The sequence below is a fragment of the Thermothelomyces thermophilus genome, chromosome 1 (genome assembly GCF_000226095.1).
Source record: "Thermothelomyces thermophilus ATCC 42464 chromosome 1, complete sequence".
Classification (NCBI taxonomy): Eukaryota; Fungi; Ascomycota; class Sordariomycetes; order Sordariales; family Chaetomiaceae; genus Thermothelomyces; species Thermothelomyces thermophilus.
Genome location: NC_016472.1, coordinates 99297 through 118451, shown reverse-complemented (window position 1 = coordinate 118451; position 19155 = coordinate 99297). Strand labels below are relative to the sequence as shown.

Below are 19155 nucleotides of genomic sequence, written 5' to 3'. Positions count from 1 at the left end.
GTATAGTGATGGTTCCGCAAAGTGCTCGTTGGTGTAATGATTCGACTATACCTCGTCTCCTTTTCCCTCTCCTTCTCCTCCTCCTCCTCCTCCTCCTTCTCTTTCTCTTTTCTTGCTCGTCTTCTTATACAATACGTGGGTATCAAGTTCAATCATCCAGCCCTCCCCACTCATCCTCTTCCTCTTCCTCGTTCCGGTCGGAAGACTTATCTCCTTTCCCTCCATCTCCACCTCCGCCTCCGCCTCCGCCACCTCGTTTTTCCTCTTCTCTCCGTTGCCTCTTGCGCCGCTTGCTCGCCTCGATCGCCTGCGCCCGCTTATGCTCCCTCCGGCGCTCCCACGAGCTCTTGGTCGTGATGGAGGCCTTGCCGCCGGTCCGGCGCGACTCGACGCCGCGCACCTTGAGCTTGCGCCTATCCTCCTTGGCCACGTCGGGCAGGGCGTCCAGGAGCCACTTTTGGACGGCGGCGGCGTCGGTGCCGGCCTTGCCGGCCTGCTTCTCGCTCGCGGCGATCACGTTGGCGACGCTCTTGACGAAGGGGATGTCGTCCTTGGTGTAGAAGGTGACGGCGACGCCGCCCTCGCGGCCGGCGCGGCCGGTGCGGCCGGCGCGGTGGACGTAGGCGGCGGCCGAGGTGGGCACGTCGTAGTTGACGACGCCGTTGACGCCGGCAAAGTCGACGCCGCGGGCCAGCACGTCGGTCGTGATGAGCACCCAGACCTCGCCGGCGCGGAAGCGCGCCATGATGCGGGACCGCGCCGCGTCCGTCATGGACGAGTGCAGCACCGCCACGCGCGCCGAGCCGCCCGCCTCGATCGGGATGTCGTACTTGAGCTCGTCGTGCAGCGCCTGGGCACGCTCGATGGTCTGCGTGAAGACGAGGAAGGGCGGCCGCAAGGGCGGGCCCGAGTCGGCCGACGAGGCCGGGTGCAGCAGCTGGCGCAGGGCCAGCAGCTTGCCCTGCTCGGTGGCCGTGTAGGTGAGCTTGTGCGTGATGTTGGGCACCGCCGTGTCCTTGAGCCCGACGACGAGTCGGATCAGGGGCCGCGGGGCGCCGCTGCCGCCCTGCCGGGAGGCGCGCCTCGAGAGCTGCTTGATGACGAGGGCCTCGATGCTGGAGGCCATGGTGGCGGACCAGCAGGTCAGGCTGACGTCTCGGTGGGTGCAGGCGCGCCAGATGGCCATGGTCTGCTTGCGGAAGATGGGGTCGAGAAGGACGTCGGCCTCGTCGAGGATGAGGGACCTGACCGTCGGCAGGACCTTGCGGGCGCCGGACTTGTCCAACTTGCCGGACAGGAAGTTGAGAAGGATCTTGGGCGTCGTCACGAGTATGTCGACCCTCGCGGGCGGCTTGACCCGGTCGTTCGCTCTTCTGTGCTCCCGATCGGGCCCTTTGCTCTCCTCATCCTCGCTCTCGCTCTCGCTCTCGCTCTCACTCTCACTCTCACTCTCACTCTCGCTCTCGCTATCCTCCTCACTCTCGCTCTCTTTTTCCTCGTCCTTGTTGTTCTTTGGCCCCTCCGCCGCCGCCGCCGCATCCTCCACCGCCAGCCGCAGGTTCCGCTTCATCAGCACCACCCTCACGCCCGTGCCGATCGCCAGCTTCCTCCCCTCGCTCACGATCTGGGTCGCCAGCTCCCTTGTCGGCGCGACCACTACTGCCTCGAGCACGTGCTCGTCGTTCGACCGCTGCTGCTCCGCGCGCCGCCTCAGGACGCCGTCGATGGCCGGGATGAGGAAGGTGATGGTCTTGCCGCTGCCGGTAGGGGCGACGGCGAGGAAGTCGACCCCGTCGGCCACATCGGGGAGGTTAGCACCCGTGGATTTCTTGAGCGCCGTGGCTGGCCGGAGCAGAAGCGGCAGGCTGCCCATCTGAACCTCGGTCGGCACGCGGAAGCCCTGGGCGGAGATGTTCGCTGCTACTTGCTGCGAGACATCGTAGACATGCCGCAGTTCGCCAAAGGAGGTCAGAGGTTGTGGGAAGATCTGCTTCTTGTGGTCCTCCTTCTTTTCCTCGCTCTTCTTGTCCTCGGCCTCCTTTTTCTTCTTGCTCATCTTCTCCTCCTCCTTCTCCTTCTTCTTCTTCTTCTTCTTGTTATCCGTCGACTCACCCACCTCTGCCTCTACTACCTCCGCCCCAGCCTCCGCTTTTGCCTCGGCCTGCCTCCCTCCGGAGAGTACGGTAAACTTGAGACGGTGCGAGCGCAGGATCTGGCGGCACTCGTCCTCGTCCAGCAGCTTGACCTTGCGCTTCTTGGGGGCGTCTTGCTCGGCATCGGCATCGGCCGGGGCGGCTTCGGTGGCGGGCTTCTTGGGAGCAAAGTAGTCGACATCGCTCAAATCCTCCTCTTCGTCGTCGTTCCCTGCCTGTTCATCCTGGGTGTCCCTTCTCCTCTTCCTCTTCTTGCCCCGGGTGCTGACCGGGTCGTGGAACAACTGCGGATGCGGGAGGGCGCCAGCCGAGGGGAGTTGTTGGACCGCAGCTCCAGGAACCTGAGCTTTGTTTTTCTGGCTGGGCTTGATGCCACGAGACAGGACCTTAAGAATGTCCATGGCGGAGCGTGTGGGAAAAAGGAAAAAAAAAAAAAAAAAAAAAAAAAAAAAAGATGCACGCTTTGCTGGAAAGCCTGCGTTTTCTCGATGGGCTCGGCCAATGTGAATTGTAATTCTCGGTAATTTTTTGGGAATCCTCAAGAGTTCGATAAGAAAACTTCTGCCCCACAGATGGTGCTCTGGTCTGGCCCTTTCGATACTTATCGGTGGGGCTACGGAGTACCGCATGTAATAGTACAGTACTTGTAATTACCGTACGGAGAGGTACGTACTGTTGAATCAGCCCCTTCTTCTCCCCTTGACGACGACAACAAGACATCCAAGTATACCGGTGCGGTGATACAGAAACAAACCAACCGGTTCCTAGTCCTATAATCATATATTTCGGTAACTGGAACTTTGATCTTACATCTCTATAGTATGTATACATTACGGAACACACACAATACACACACGCGCGCCTACTGTACAACAGATTGGCCTACGACCTCCTCGCACCGCCCGCACAGCTCGTCCTCGCTGGGCGCCACGTACCTCCAGCAGCGGGGGCACTTGGCCTGCCGTGGCGGGAGCACCCAGGCCTTGCACTGCTGCCCGTCCAGCTCGAACTGCTGGCAGTACTTCCACCCCTCCTCCTTCTCCTCCTCCCCGACGGCGCCGTTGAGCTCCACCGAGGACACGACGAACATGGCGGGCAGCTCCGCCTCGTGCGCGCGCAGGATCCGCAGCGCCCGCCCCCCCTCGGGCACCTCCAGCACGACGTGGCACTGCAGGGACGAGCCGAGCACCTTGTCGGCACGGGCCGGCTCCGACGCCGCCTTGATGGCCGCGTGCGCGGCCATGAGCACCGGCACCGCCTCCCTCAGCTCGGCCGGGTCGCGGGTGAGCCGGGCCGGGTCGATCAGGGGCGCGCGGTAGAGCTGGCGCAGCGGGTGGAGCGCGTCCGGGTCGTCGTCCTTGAGCCACTGCGGCCGGTGCTCCCAGGCCTCCTCGACCAGCAGCGGGGCGACGGGGGCGAGCATGCGCAGGAAGCCGACGAAGATGGGCTCGAGCACGCCGCCGCCGTCGGCGCAGTAGAGGCGGTCCTTGAGCGCCTCGAGGTAGAAGGCCGACAGGTCGTTGGCGAGCCAGCGGTTGAGCGCGCCAAACGCCTTGTTGAACTCGTGCGCGTCGTAGTGCCGTCCCACCTCGTCCATGACGTCGCCCAGCTGCAGCAGCGCGATCTCGTCGACCGCCGTCAGGGGCGCCGTCCGGGCCGACCGGTGCATCGACCCCGTCAGCATCTTGATGGTCGTGCGGTACTTGAGCAGCGCCTGGTGGATCGTCTTGAGCACCGGCTCGCCCAGCACGATGTCGCGCGTGTAGTCGCTGCTGGCCACCCAGAGGCGGAGCGCGTCCGGGCCCAGCGCGTCCTTGACCGGGCCCGCGTTGCCCGACTTCTTCTTGGGCTTGAGGGGCGGCAGGAGCGAGCCGTCCATGACCTGGTCGGCCGAGATGATGTTGCCCAGCGACTTGGACATCTTCTTGCCGTCCTTATCCAGCGTGAAGCCATGTGTGATGAGTGTCTTGAAGGGCGATAGGCCGAGCGTGTCGGTCGTTGTCGACCCCGTGGTCCGCCGCCCGCCGTCGGACCCGCCGTCGTGGTCCGCGTCGGCGGCAGCGGCTACTCTGGTGAGCAGGCTGGACTGGAACCAACCGCGGTGCTGGTCGGAGCCCTCCAGATACAGGTCGGCCTGCTTGTCGCCCATCATGGTCCAGCTGGTGCCGCTGTCGAACCAGACGTCCATCGTGTCTCGCCCGCGCGAGTACTGGCCCCTGCCGCGGAGCGCCTCGGGGATCCAGGCCGGGTCGTCGGGGGCGTCGGTCCACCACGCGTCCGTCCCCCGCTCCTGGATGACCGAGATGATGTGGTCGATGACCTCGTCGGTCATGACCGCGTTGCCGTCGGGCTCGTACAGGGCGGGTATCGGCACGCCCCAGGCCCGCTGCCTCGAGATGCACCACTCGCTGCGGCCCTTGACGAAGGCCTCGAGCCTGTTCTTTGCGTTATCGGGAACGAAGCGCACCTTGCCGATGGCTGCCAGCGCGGCGTCCTTGATGGTACCCACGTCGGCGAACCACTGCGCCGTCGCCCGGATGATGATGGGCTGCTTGGTCCGCCAGTCGTAGGGGTACTTGTGACGATAGTCGTGGACGTCCAAGACGTCGTCCCCAAGGATCTCGAGCACGGCGCTGCTGCCACCGTCGAGAACCGAGATGCCCCGCAAGCGGTCCGGCTGGTCGGGGAACGCCTCGTCCGTGAACCGGCCGTCGCCGTCCACGGGGGCCGACACGGGGATGCCCCGAGGCAAGCAGGCCAGGTAGTCGTCGAAGCCATGCCCCGGCGCGCAGTGGACCAGCCCGCTTCCCGAGCCGTCCGTCACAAAGTCGCCGTGCATGAACGGCTGCGGCTCGGCCGACCGGCCGCGAAGCACGTTGACGTACCGCAGCCGGGTGAGCTCACAGCCCTTAACCGTGGCGAGGACCTCGACCTCGGGCGCCCCCGGCAGCACCTTGGCGACGCGCTCCAGGCAGTTCTCGGCGACCAGAAAAGCGTCCTGTCCGGCCCTCACGAGGTGATAAGTCAGCTCGTCGTGTACCGCGATCGCGCGGTTCGCCGGCAGGGTCCAGGGCGTGGTGGTCCAGATGACGGCATACAGGCGCCCTTCCAACCGGTCCAGCCCCGGCAGCCCCTCGTGCCCGCCGACGACGGGGAAGCGCACGTAGGCGGCCTTGGACACGTGAGCCTCGTTGTACTCGAGCTCGGCCTCGGCCAGGGCGGTGCCGGACGAAGGCGACCAGTAGACGGGCTTGTAGCGGCGGTAGACGAGCCCGCGGCGGGCCATCCTCTGGAACAGCCTCAGCTGGCGGACCTCGTAGGCCATGTCCATGGTTGTCCAGCGGGCATCCCAGTCGGCCATGACGCCGTACGTGCGAAAGGCCTTCATCTGTTCCGTCACCGTCTTAGCGGCGAGCTTGCGTGCGGCCTTGCGGATGGCGCCGGGGGACATGCTCTTTCCGGCGGCGACGTCGACGGCTTTGAGCTCGATGGGCAGTCCGTGGCAGTCCCAGCCGGGGACGTACGAGACGCGGCGGCCTAGAACACATATAGACACGCACACACGAATTAGCGAACGGAACGTCAATGGACTGGCCTATTTCCTTGTCGATTTTCCTTCTCAATTTTTCCCCTTCCTTTCTTTTCTCCTTTTCCCCCTTCCTAGGCTTCCTAGGCCGAGGGGCGGGGAGAGACGCACCCTGCTGGATCTTGACGCGCAGGATCATGTCCTTGAGGATCTTGTTCAGGGCATGCCCGGCGTGCAGACTGCCGTTGGCGTAGGGCGGGCCATCGTGCAGCACGAATTCGTCGTCGGCCGGGCGGTTTGCCGCCTGCCACTTGTACAAGTCATCGGCGCATCGACGGATGTACTGGTCGCGGTTCTGCGGCAGCGGGCGCGGTCTGATTGGAAGGGTGAGCAAGTCTGCGCGGTCCGAGTGGTCAAAGAATCGGGAGAGTTCCGGAAATCGGGGGAATCGGGGGAACGGGGAAACATACGGGAACGTCGACTTGGGCAGTCGTAGCGTCGATGCCCAGCTCTTGGACATTGTCTTGGTCACGTCGCCGTCATAGCGGGCGCCTGTCGCGCAAAAAGTTCAAGGTCGGTTGCTCCGAGCACCGAGTCGCTGTCTGGGCAAAATCTGAAGCTCGGCGTTCGGTGGAGAGAGCTGCCGATGCGGTGATTGACGGAGCGCACAGCATTACCTTGCGGGCCCGCCTTGGCAGGGGCGGCTCCAATGAGCCCCGCGACCTCTCAGTGTATTGTATGTATGTACATATGTACAGTACGGATACAGTACTATACATAGTACACACTACCTATACTCTGTAGGGTTCGCTGCCCGGCAGAGCTGCAGAGAGCACGAATGCGGAGTGACTTGTTGATATATTTTGTTTTCTCTTTCTAATTTTCATCATCTCCCCCCCCTTTTTCATCTCATTTCTCATACTTGCCGTACTCTTCAACCGGTTTATTATTCATTTAAATAGCACTTTCAGGATCAATGCTATAAACCCATGGTGCGGGTTAACCGTCGCGGTACCGTACTATAAAAGTAAACAATAAAAGCCTTGCGTCTACCCAGAACCCCGTCATAGCCATACATGTATATAGTATATCCCAGAAGAGCCAAAAGTAGAAGCACTCTGGGTGGTCACGCCAAACGCCCATCTGTGATGCCCCGCTGCCTAGTCAAGACCGTACAATGCCCCCGAGAACATGGCACCGGCCGCCCCGAAGCTGCTCAGGCCCACCACCGGCTTCCGCCAGACCTGGACGGCTTCGCCAAACGGCGGCAGGCCGCGGTAGAAGAAGACGCCCGCGCCGACGACGGTCAGACCCAGCCCGGCCCCGAGAAGCAGCAGCAGGTCGTTGCTCGGCGCCGGCTTCGCCCCCTTGCTCGCCAGGACCTCCCGCTTCTTCCTCGCCGTCCACCACCGGCTCCACCACTCCCCGACCAGCGGCACCTCCGCCATCACCGCCCTCACAAACCTCAGCGCAACAGCCGATGCCGACGCCGACGCCGACGCCGACGCCTGCGCCCCGCCATCCGCCCACGGCAGCAGCTTCCCCCCCTGGGGGAACACCCGAGCCCTGAAGTCCCGCACGAAGGTGCAGAGCGCCGGGTACCTCCCCTCCATGATCTCCCTCAACCACGGCCTCGGCACGTCCGGCAGCAGCATCAGCGCCAGGTATCCAAAGGCAAGACACCGCACCTCGGCGGCCACCTGGCGGCCGCCACCGCCGGCGGCCCAGTCCACCTCGGCCAAGACGTCCAGCACCTCGCGCGCCGCCTCCTCGAGGCGGATGCGCGACTTCTGCTCGGGCGTCAACACGGCCGCGACCCCGCCTCCTTTTCCACCACCACCACCTCCTCCTCCTCCTCCTCCGGCCGCGCGGCCTGCCGTCGCGTGGGGGGGAACGGCGACCCAGCCGTCGGCGGCGGCGCGGCGCTCCTCGGCGCGGGCGCGCTCGGCCGCCGCGTCGGCGTCCAGGCTCGACAGGCCGAGATGCGCCGCCCGCCGCGCCATGGCCGCCCGCACCGCCGGCGGCTCCGTCCAGGGCAGCGGCAGCGGCAGCACCGCGCTGTAGGCGGGCCGCGTCGCCGCCCCGTAGTTGGCCGACGACACGTACAGCGACAGGGCCAGCAGCGGCGCGGCGTGGGCGCTCAGGAAGGCCGTGTAGGCCGTGCCGTCGGCGGTCGCGCTAGCGGCAGTAGTAGTAGTGGTGGTGGTGGTGGTGGTGCTGCTGCTGCCGTCTGTGGGCTGTGGTGCGGACTGGAAGGTCGGTGGGGGATGTGTGTGAAGGTGTGCTGTTATGGACGTGAAGCCGCCGATCCAGGTAGAGGTTCGCGAGTCGTAGAGGGTGGGTAGGTGTTCTGCGGTCAAGCCAGGTCAGCTTTGCAACGGTCCAAATCATGTATGTACAGAACGGAAAGGGGAAGGTGGTGGTGGTGGTGGTGGTGGTGGTACGCACGGGTCGGTACGGCCGACGGGCTGCTCTGGATAAGCTGGTAGTCGGCGGAGCCGAGGGTCTGCGCAAGGTATGCGATGGCCGCGAGACATTCGGCATCGATGGACGGGAGCCCGAATGCCGGACCCCAGACGTGCAGTTGCACCGCCATGGCGCTCAATGGCCTGTCTGGTTCCTGTCCAGTGAGCCGTCGTCCGCTCGCAACGGGACGCAGAACAGGGCTTTGGCTCTTCTTCTTCGTGGTTGCCTTCGTCGGAGCAGAGTGTCCCGGATTTGCACTTTGGCCGCGCCGATCGGTCGGTCGGACTCGTGGACGTGTTTCCGGAAGACAGGCCTTAACACGTCTTCACGTGGCGATAAGATTGATGAGAGAAGCGAATAACCAATGGAACTCCACTAACCGGGTCCCCTCCTCAGGAAATTTTCCAGAAAGCCGCTGACGAAACACTGCGCAGTGCCAAAATGAGATCGGTGGGGCCATCACCAGAAGCTCTCCCGCTCGCCTTCCTTACTATGTAGCCGCCATTGTGCACGCTCCCCCACTGCTGCTCCACTGACCTTGAAAATCGGCATCACGAATTAAAATTGTGTGTATGGGCAGACATGCGCCGTACAAAACCCATAATTCGAATTATATATTCTTAAGAAAGAGACTTGGCCTTATCTCGATCTTCGCATGACACTAGGAGTTTTGCTTCATTGATTAAATCCACCTGACAGTGGTACTGTATTTCTCATTGTTTCAGGACTTCGACAGTTTTCCATAACAAGCAGAAGTGACGTAGGTAGTTAACCCTAGGGGTCCAAGCCGGATAGAGATGCGGCCAATGAGCACCTTATTGCTCGTCCAAAAGGAGGCAGTCGCTCCTTGCAAGCCCCTGACGGGCCGCTTCGCATACACTTGTCGCTCCTAGACCTCCGTACGTTCCGAAGCGCTAACGGAGCGCGCGGTAAGGAACTGTACACTGCCAGTCCTGTGTAGTGTGCCAAGGAAGGTAGGAATTTGGTGGGCCCTGTACATACGTAGGTACTCCGTGCATCCCAAACGTGCCAGATCTCGATCGTGGCAGGACGAGCGAGCATCGGCTGCAAGCGAATCCTCCTGCCTCTCGCTCTCTCTCTTGCCGAGGGTTGAACAGGAGGCGGCAAAGGCGGCAAAAAGATCGATCGCCTCCGCGCCGCCTTGGTCGATCGGACGGAGCGCCCGATTCTCCGTTTCACCTGGGTGGGACCACCGAGGCCAACCTTGCGCGGCCGCGACCAGCGCTCGATCACCTACACTACACTACCTCACCAGGCACCTCCATACCTAGGTGCTTTCGTATCGCGATCAGCCCAGCGTGGCAGATCTTCCCACGCACGCATTTTTGCCGCTCCCCCTCTCCCTTTCCCCCTTCGCTTGGGTAACGCGGCAAGCCAGGCATGTCCACCTCAGACACGAAATCCCCTAACGACCGCCCATGATGTAACCGTGACGTTGCCGAGGGCGCCTCGAGAGCGTTGCAGCGGGGCCGTCCCTCGCTGCAACTTTCTCGCAATCCAAGCCCGCCCCTCCAGTGCGCCCCTCCCACGACATGACGTGCATGCCATCATCTGATGATGGGAGGCCTCGAAAAAAGGCCAACCGAGGGTTTCAACCGCCGAGCAGCAATCTGATGGAACAACAGGTCACGCGGTCGCTTTTTTTGGGGGGGGGGGGTCAAACGGTCAAAAAGGACAGCAATGAGATATCGCTGTTACTATTATTATTGCGTATTGCCAACTAAATGTTACTGCGGGAAATGGTAATAAGAGAAAAAAAAGAGCCCAAACCCCGTTCCGATCCGATCCCCGTTCCTAGTCCCCCAACCGTTCGCTCGTCATCCTTATACCTCCTCCTTGCGGGGTATCGGCGACGTGGTATCATATGACGCCGGTAGCCAGAAAAAATGCTCGTAGTTGTACAATTGAAACTGATCCCTTCTAATGATGCCCAGATCTGCCGAATCGTCGTAACACTTAATACCGATGTTCGTTGCTCGAGAAGAGAGAAAAAAAGGAAAGCCCGTTGATTAAAACTTGGTATCCCCAGGTGGTAGTACAAGGGTTTGGAATGCGCTCGTATGCATCGCGCCGATAGGGTTGAAGACGAAAGTGGAAAGCCGAAACTCCCTGAGCCGGCTCTCGGGACGCATCCGCAATTGTTTGGAGTGGGCTGGTCACCCGAAGATGGTTGCAGTCGCTGATGGTGGTGCCATGCTCAGCCAAGGCATGTGTTTGCACGCGGTTGATCCCACCCTCTTGGGAGGTCTTTTCTTGCTGGGCCGGCCAATCAAGGTGCGAAGCCAAGGTGCGCGGTGGTGGCAGATGAATGGCTAGGGTTCGAGGCTGAGAGGGGCAGCGCTGCTGCACCTAACAGTGGTATGCCCGGATATGCGGCGCCGAGGCATGCAAATGTACGATGGCGTGCAGCGACAAGACCGATGTTGCGTCCGAACCAATGCAAAAAAGGCGCACACGAGCTGAAGCCTCGCGTGGTCATAGAGAGACAGGGTAGCGTGCGGCTCGCGGCGATCTCCCATGGAAAAGAGATGCACGAAGCCTGGTAGCCAAGCGATGGGTAACCACAACCATGCGACGACTAGATACCCGAAATGGGTCGCATCAGCTGGCGACCCCCTTCCCCTTAACTCCTCTTAGGGAGAGGAGGCAAGGGCCTGCTCGGCGGCGGGCCGGGGCAGGGCGGGAGTTGAGACGGTCTCTGAGCGGGATCCATGGTGAAGGTCGACTGGTTGGCCGAAGAAGCCAGCTTGACGGTGTGAAGTGTTTTGGTGTGAGTGTGTGTGTGTGTGTAAGTTTGAGTGTAAAGGCCGAGCCCGCTCGAGGGGTGGTGCTAGAGTTGTTGGTGCGAGGCGGGTTGTGGTGAGGTAAGTTTAGAGGCAGGTCAGTCGGTCGTAGGTGAGCCTTGTTCTCGTCCGTTTGTGATATTAGTCTGAAGTGTTCCTTGGTAATCTCTTGGTCGATGATGGTCGAGAGAGGGTCAGACCGGGCAGGGTGAGAGGGCAGAGGCGGCCTTGTTATATAGGACGCCGCGACTGTGAACTTCCAATTTGGCTTCTTGCAAAGCCGAACTGAGAAATCGAGCGAGGACCCCGACAGGGCTGCCCCATGGCCTGTGGGCCCACTCGATACCCTCCGTTCCTGGGGCCAGATGTTCTTGGTACGCAAAACGGAGCGGGGGTACTTTTTGCGGCCCAGAACCCCCACGTTTCGCTGCCTAAAAACTTGGCCAAGCAGAGGTCGTGCGGCCGGCCGTGCAAGTACCGTGACTCACTGTGGAGCCCCAAGTTGCGGTGACGCAGGCCATGGCTTGGCTGCGGCCAAGTTTCTCGATGACCACCAGAACGAAATGAAACGCTGCGCATCAGGGCCAGGTGGCTCCCTGACACCACCAACACCGTCAGCCCCTGGTCTGGGGAGACACGACAGGTACCGTTATGCAAACATACGCACATGTGCGCACCTCCAAGCCGATGACGCCTTCGAAATTTCGCTAAAAGAGCGGTCGACCCGACGGGGCTCCATCGCCCACGGCGACCGACTGGATCTCCAGGCCCGCCCGGCTAGCTACGTCATGTTGACGACCTACACTAGGAGTGACCGTCGGGCAGGGCATCTCTTCTACGAGGCATTTCGGGCGCGGACGGGCAAGTCAAACGCTGGGGGGAGAGAGAAAAAAAAGACCGGGCGGCATTAGTTATTGGCACTGGCCTGGCGGCGCAGACGGATGCGCCCGTCGCGCCGCGTGCTGGACAGTTTACACGACCCCAGGTTGCAGCGCCCAAAAGCGCCTTCCACCCCGTTTGCGCCGGGCACAACGCAGCTGAGGGCGATCGCAAACAATGCAAATTTAGCACTCCAGTGTGGAGCCTTCCGCCCGAGAAGGCTCGGGGACAGCAGCCTCTGAACCCCACAGGTAATTTCAACAAAAGCCGCGATTTTTCTCAGCGGTGGAAGATTGTGCGAGGAAAATTTTACGCCGGGGTTTCCAGGGGTGGATCACCAGTCGAGCACAATGCATCAGGGGCTACACTAGGGATGCCCGAGATTTACCTCAGGGGTGCAGGGCAATCTTGAGTGATACTGGCGGTCTGCGCAAGTGTCTCGAGGGTTTTCGAAGTCCCGGCAGCGCCCAGCGAAAACTGGTGTGTTGTCCTCATCTCTTCTTGCTCGCTCGCTCATCAGCGGTGGCCTGTTTCGGGGAAACATTCGACGTCCCCGCCGAGACATGTCAGCCGGCCATTTCTGCGGCCGTTCACAGAAAAGACCACCTGAGATTCATTTACACTACTTCCCCCCTTGTCCCGGGGGCCCCCCTCGTATTCCCCTTCTGGGCGCTCGCAACCTGCCACGTCCTCGAGCGTGGCTTGGATAGTGTGTCGTGCGGGAGCGTAGTGTTCTTTTGGATTCTTTTGGCGTTACCCCTGACGGGAAGATCAGCCCAAATTGTAATCGCATAATTCCCCTTTTGCTCTCCCAGGGGCCTTTCGCGGGGGAGGCCAATCACGGCAATCGGGGGGGCTCCCGATCCACACGTAGTCCTGCTTTTTCGTGAATCGTCTCTTGCCAGGTCCGGGGTACGCCAAGACCCGCGACTCCGGTGTGTCGTTTTGAGCCAAAATGGAATCTCTCTCTCCTTTTTCTCCCGGACTCGCCGACCGTTCCGATGCGCAACAGCGCGTCGCGTTAACGGAGGAGACCCGGGCGTCTCGGAACGGCGAGTAAGGTGCATAACTACACTACGATAAGCGTAATTAACCTGTCAGACCGCGCATTTGTGTTCTTTTCCTCCCCCCGTCTTGTTTGACCTCCGAGAACCAGGCAACTTCAGCCAGAAGCTGCAGCCGGCCTGCACAAGCGCAACCTCTCCGGCCTGGAAAAGGGAGGTGGGAAGACTGGCTTGGCTCAGGAACAGGCGCGGGAAGCGTCTTCATGATTGGATATCTCAAGCCACCCTCCTACCTAAAGCGGGTGAACATGCCTTGGGCACTGGGCTGAGCCCCACGCGTCAGGCACCGCAGGGCTATCCTCTTCCCCGCACTTCAGGTCACCAGACGACAACCCGCGACAAACGCAATCATCCGTCGACCCAGGCTCGCCCAGGCATGCAGCAGTGCCGCGAGTTGTCCTTGACCCTTTGGGTCGCAGAGCGCCGGCGTGGGCTTTGATGCTGCCTTACGCTGCAGCTGCAGGCTCCATTCGCGGCGCATGACGCCCCCGGCAAGGGAAACGCTTCCCTCATCTGGGAATCCCGCGCTGCGAACCCCGCTCGCCGCCCACGTTGTCGATCGGCTGCCCGACGCCTTCCAATGACTCACATATTGCGGGTGCACTGCAGTGTTTCTGCGTTTCCTTGGACGCAGCCCGCACGCTGCGCTGTGCTGGCAGGCCAACTTACCCAGCTGCCGGGGTGGAAGGATGGAGATCAGGGCAGGCTGATCGGATGTAAGCAGGGATGCAACGAATGAGCCCCCCCAACAAAGGTCCTTCCCGAGGGGCAGGGCAGGCCAAGAAAATGCGACGGGGAGCAAACAGTTTCTGAGATCACGAGTGCATGGGACTTGACAGTCATGGAAGCGGCGGCCGTGACGGTGACAACATCACGTCACGACGGTGCCGGCAGCGCAAAACAAGGCATCCACCTGAGATTCGAGCCTCGCGATTCTGTTCAAGCGCGCGTAACTGTACCGAATACCTCTCATATATGGACGTGTAAATGCATGCATCATAAGGTAATTAAGCGCCGCGGCCGCTGCAGCACGACGCTGCAGTGAGTGCAGCGGCTGAAACAGCGACTCCCCAATGTGTCGATCCCAAGCCGAGACGCGCCCGTATTTTTGGCAACAAGCTGTTGTTTTATGTTACACACACGACAGCGAGGCAATGCCGTCCCGCTCGCATGGCTACGGCGAAGGGCGGGTGCTGGAGGTGGCACAGCGCACAGCCCAGGGACGGTGTGTGTCAAGGTTGCAGCAGACAGGGCCGACAACCGAACGTCGGACAAGGTGCGAACTGCGACTGACGAGGCAAAGCCTTTGCCAGCATACATGTCAGCGATATTATACTATAGGCAAGGTACACTATGCACGCAAAGGTGTGGGCGGTGAGCTGTGTGGGTGGGTGGGTGGGTAATATACACTAGGTGTGAAGTGGTGTATGTATGCACATACTACAATGTCAGCCAGTCTGCTTATCAGCGTTGTTGTCAGGAAACGCCCATCAATCATGCGTGCGTGGTCCGAGCAGGCAGACAACGTAGGGAGGCATGTTATCGCTGTCATTCGGCTCCCGAAAGGGTCAATTGGCGTAGTGTCATCTGTAAACGCGGGAAGAATCTCACTCCCGGGACCCGCAGGTTATCATGCTGGACCTGGCCGGAACTCGCTGGAAACGGACAACCAAAAAACGGTCGGAGCTAACGGCCGTGCGGCGAGGACAAGACCCGGCAGCTTGGAACCATCGGACCCGCCCAGAAAACCGCACCCGTTTGCCGTCATCAGCCCTCGCCCAGAATGCCCTTGCATGAGGTGTGGATGTGGGTGTGTAAGCGGCCAAATGGGGCACAGGGTGTCACCATCCCAGGGATATCCCTTGGTTAGTTGCTCAAAAATTCCGAAGCGGTGAGCCGTTAACTGATATTCTACTTTTAAATTTGCTCTGCAGCTCAGCCAGCACAGCATCATGGTCCTCCGCTGGCGTTTGTGGTGGTGCTGATGGTGCTGGTGCTGGTGCTGGTGCTAGTGGTGGTGTAGTCGTGTCAGGAAAAAGGGATCATATGACCTGAATCGGCTTGGCTTGGGGACCCCATCCCCAAACTCATCAGTGGTGTCCACTAGTGCACCAAGCAGTACCGTTTATCCGGAGCGGCCACTGCACAATTTGGTTGGCTCGTCGCCCTGGCAGGCCAATCCTGGCTTATCGAGGCTTCCAGAAGCTCGAGAAGCCTGTGGATGATGGACCCTCATTCATGTACGGATCCGTAAAAGAATGCCTTTCCTCGTATATTACTCCGTGGTAATTTTCTTTCAAATCTCTGACAGGCCCGGGAATGTCGCGAGTAGCCGCCCCATGCTGGTGGTGACCGGCTGGCCGCGAGCATGACGCCACTGCTAAGGTTTGCTTACACTAGGCCAACCAAAATATCTCCGAACTGCCGACGGAAGGCAGCACGTGTCACCCCCAACCAAACAACCAACTGATAGCAGAAGACGTGATAGGCCGCATCCATCCATACATTGTTGGCCTTATCCCGTTCCGGTCGAAGAGGTGATTCGATAACCACGCTGCCGGGCCCCGAAGCCAATCTATCTGCACACGATTGCCAGCCTGGCGGGCTCTCTCTGGGTCGGCAAACTTCGTGACACCCGACTCGTTCCAGGCTTGTTTGCGTGAAACTTGCTCCTGCAGTCAGCGGGCACAGCCTGGCGGTGCAACTTGAGGCTGAAGGTCACCACACCAATAGCTGATCGCCTGCTTCCCCTCTCCTGGTTTCGGCGTGGACGGGAAGCGAGCGATTCAGATTTTCCTCCATCCTCTTGGCCCTTGGTTTGTTCATCCGGCGTGGGCGAAAACAGCCTAGGCTCGCCCCGGCAATTCGGTTCTGAAACCCCGCCCAAGGTCCACCCATCGGGAACGCACACTTTCAAGCAGTTCCTACACACGCTACAATCCACAAGTTGTAACAATAGGTCCTTGAAAGTGCCCTGAGAAGGAAAGAAAAAAAACAAGAAGAAAGAAAAATTTGTACAGTGCATAGTGCACTCCATACTACATAGTGTAGTTCAACCTAACAAATGAGGGGGGGACCTCGGCCTACCATCGGGCCTATACTACTCCGTACAGCACAGAAAGTCATGGAAACGACAGAAACAGAAACTTTGTGGATTGCAATTTCACCAACACCCGTGGTACACAGTAACTGTCATGCGACGATCTTCCCTCCCGGACCTTCAGCTCCAAGGGCTGTCGCACCTTCTCGGGATCTGCTGACAGGGCCTACGAATACACTACAATACCGCATCTTGGCCAATGGCAGACCCCGAACGCCCTGATGAGCAATCCTGAAACCTCAGGGCAGAGAGTGCGAACAACCGAGGTCGCGGTCCCCACGCACAGCTGAGATGAGCGAGTTGGCCGCATCCCTGCACCACGTGGGATCGGCTGCACACTGACCCCCTGGCCGGACTCGCTGCACGATGCACAACAGCCCTCCCCCCGGTTTTCGGACGAACAGGCCCTGCCCACAGCGTCGCCGAGGAATGTCGAAAAAAAAAAAAAAAAAATGGAAGAACAGGGAGACAGGGGGGAACGGCGGAGGTTCGGGACCATGCGGGAACTCGGCGCCACGCGGCGATGCCGCCCCGAGCACGAGCGGCGAGACGAAACCTCCAAATTGACCAACTCCAGTAGTGTACGGATTAGTTAGTCAACAAACCATTATCTGTCAAGCATTTTTCCATTTAAGTTCCCCCCGCCCGGTTGGGGAGAGAAGGAAGGCGGGCGGCAGCGGGGCGTGACGAGATGGCGTTCTGCAAGAGGCTTGTGCAGGAAAGAAATTGGGTTGGGAGGAACCATAAAAGCGCCTCTTTTTTTTTTTTTTTTTTTTTTTTTTTTTTTTTTTTTTTTTTTTGCGCGGTACCGTAAAGTGTCTACTCAGTACATACTCGGTACATATCAATCCACGTAGTGTATCCATGTCCGCTCCGCTGCCTTTTTCGGGTAGCCGCAGCGAGGCCATGTCGCATATTTCATGCGACCCACCAATCTCTCGACATCAAAAGTCAGGCGATGCACGGGCTCAGCGATCCCCAGCGACACCTGACGTTTGGCTCCGTCTTTATTGTATACACAGTAGGTAAACCTCGGCCCCGGGGAAGGGCTCGTGTCCGGTGGCTTGTCGATAAGCTTGCCGTGGTGACGATAAAGGGCCAAAAAGGGAGCTGGATCATGCTCCGGGGGGAAGGCACCGCCATCGAGGGGGGAGGGGTGTCGTGGATTGCGTATGCGCCGTCGTAACCCTCCATCATTCAGCAGACGTCGATGTTTCGAGAGAATTGCGATTGACCATGCGTGGGGGGCAACTGGCCCCGAAGGGCCGGAAGTCCTGTGTTCCGCACTCCGTCCACCCTCGACCACACCTCCCTAGTTGCGCGGTTGGCCGGTTCGGCCGCATTGGCACTGCTCAGCGGGAGTACCTGATGTATGTGCATACTGTGCCTGGCAGTAGCGCCCGCTTCGTTTCGCCGTTTTGGTGATATCAGCACATCCCTCTGGGAACTATCGAAAACCGGCTCTTGCGCCGGCGTTTCTCCTTCGTATGTACGCAGCAGGTTGCAGATCTCTAGCCGCTCTCTCAATGTGGGCGGCGACTTGATTGCCGGTGCACGTACGGAACACTCGCAGTAGGATCGTCATTGGCCTGCCATCCTGTACCTTGAGCTGCGGTTAGGCCAGAAGAACAGCAGCGTGACGCAGAGTGTATGTCTCGTCTTGCTCTTTCAGCACCACCGGCTAATGTGTCTTATCGGTTTCAGTGAACCCGAGGGGCCCTGCTCGGCTCTCTCGCATCTCGCGCGCCTGGCTGGTTTTCGCGGGCAAACAACTGAAACAGGTTTGCGGGGTAGAACTGCGCTCTTCCCTGTTTGACGACATCGAAGCTTTCGTTGATCAAGGCCATTTTCCTTTTGGGCGTAAACAAGCCAAGGGACCGGATGGTGATGATCCCCGGCCGATACCATTGCATGTTCATGAACACAGCGGTTCAATGTGCGCTGTACACTCGGCGACCCCCTAGTATAGCTGCACCTGATAGCCGCTCGCTCACAAAGTGTCCGTATCCTCCTCAGCGGCCGCATCGGGGGCCTGGGTCGACGCGATCCAGTTCTCCATCATGGCCTGGCCCCCAGGTCGGCTAGGTAGGGCCCTGTTGCCGGACGAGACGGCCGAGGTGCCGCCCTTGGCCGCGCCGTCGCCACGCCTCTTGACAACGAGGCACAGCACGCGGCCGTAGATGGCAAAGCCTTCGTACGAGATGTCCATGGCCAACTTCTTCTTATCGTCCCGTTCTGCCGTGTCGCCACCCAGCGCGGCCGCCTTCTCCTTGCGGCGCTTGGGTGGCCGTCGGTCAGCGGCGGAGTCTTCGTCTTCGTCGTAGGCGCTCTCTTCGCTTTCCCTGCTGCCCTCAGGCAGCTCGTCGGCTGAGAAGTCCGAGTCGCCCACCACCACCATCTCCCCGTCACTCGCATCGCTCCCTTCGCGGGTGCCTTCCCCGGCCCCGCCGCCGCGGCGTCGTCGTCGCTTGGGTCTCCGGGTGGTGACCTCCACGTCGTTCGCGGCTGCCTCATTTGCCAGCGGGATATCCGCCAGGTCAATGGCGTCCTGATCGTCCTCCTCCTGGCGGAGGTTGGGGACAGCAGCAGCACCCTGCGGGAACTGGTCCTCCACGTCGATGGGCACATCACGGGATGCGCCCATCAGCTTGGACGAGTTGGAGGTGAGCCTGGTCTGGATCTTATCACGGAACAGCTTCCTCTTGTACAGCAGCGAGTGCCGTGTGTCGGTCTCGGTGAGAAAGATGGACACCTCAAAGTCATCTGACATTTTTTTTTTCTTTGGTCAGCACGATGACGTTGCGGGCGTTGAAAAATTATACTTGAAAGCACGATCGATGCCGTAGCCTACCTTGGACGACCACGTCCTTGATACTCCGTTTCTTGTTCTTCTTCCTGCTCCGCTCGCGCTCCTGTTCCTCGCGCAGCTTGGGCAGGACCAGCGGCCGCACGCTCTCAATGACCTTGGGGAGGACAGGATCCCGCGGGTTGAGCAGCCAAGACTGAGCCAGTGCGGGATTGTCCAGGTAGATGCGGCATTCCAAGACTGAGTACTTGGTGATTCTGAGATATCGCCGTATTGGTGCCATGCTGGCAGTCTGTATTTATATATATACCGAGCGCTGAATGAGGTCGCTCGTTCTTGCGGAAAGATGGAAGAACG

General features: G+C 60.3%; 4 protein-coding genes across 4 annotated transcripts; all 4 read right to left on the bottom strand.

Moving 5' to 3' along the window:
- Nucleotides 1-226: 226 nt before the first annotated feature.
- MYCTH_31411 (uncharacterized protein) lies at nt 227-2554 on the bottom strand (the record flags this gene model as incomplete). The annotated part of the gene is made up of 3 exons (XM_003658296.1): nt 227-850; nt 1031-2071; nt 2129-2554. Coding segments are annotated over 3 exons (2091 nt in total), but the record flags the coding sequence as incomplete, so codon positions are not given.
- A 369-nt stretch (nt 2555-2923) lies between these two features.
- On the bottom strand, nt 2924-6309 carry MYCTH_2293982 (uncharacterized protein). Its single transcript, XM_003658295.1, has 3 exons — nt 6150-6309; nt 5851-6053; nt 2924-5690 (listed from the first exon to the last, which is right to left on the bottom strand). The coding sequence occupies exons 1-3, from the start codon at nt 6197-6199 to the stop codon at nt 3016-3018; spliced, it is 2928 nt and encodes a 975-aa protein (XP_003658343.1). The 5' UTR covers nt 6200-6309; the 3' UTR covers nt 2924-3015.
- Nucleotides 6310-6520: 211 nt separating this feature from the next.
- Nucleotides 6521-8769, bottom strand: MYCTH_2293977 (uncharacterized protein). Its single transcript, XM_003658294.1, has 2 exons — nt 8128-8769; nt 6521-8029 (listed from the first exon to the last, which is right to left on the bottom strand). Exons 1-2 carry the CDS (start codon nt 8273-8275, stop codon nt 6840-6842), a joined length of 1338 nt encoding a protein of 445 aa, XP_003658342.1. The 5' UTR covers nt 8276-8769; the 3' UTR covers nt 6521-6839.
- An 8930-nt stretch (nt 8770-17699) lies between these two features.
- MYCTH_2293973 (uncharacterized protein) lies at nt 17700-19151 on the bottom strand. The gene is made up of 2 exons (XM_003658293.1): nt 18844-19151; nt 17700-18755 (listed from the first exon to the last, which is right to left on the bottom strand). Exons 1-2 carry the CDS (start codon nt 19079-19081, stop codon nt 17983-17985), a joined length of 1011 nt encoding a protein of 336 aa, XP_003658341.1. The 5' UTR covers nt 19082-19151; the 3' UTR covers nt 17700-17982.
- Nucleotides 19152-19155: the final 4 nt, after the last annotated feature.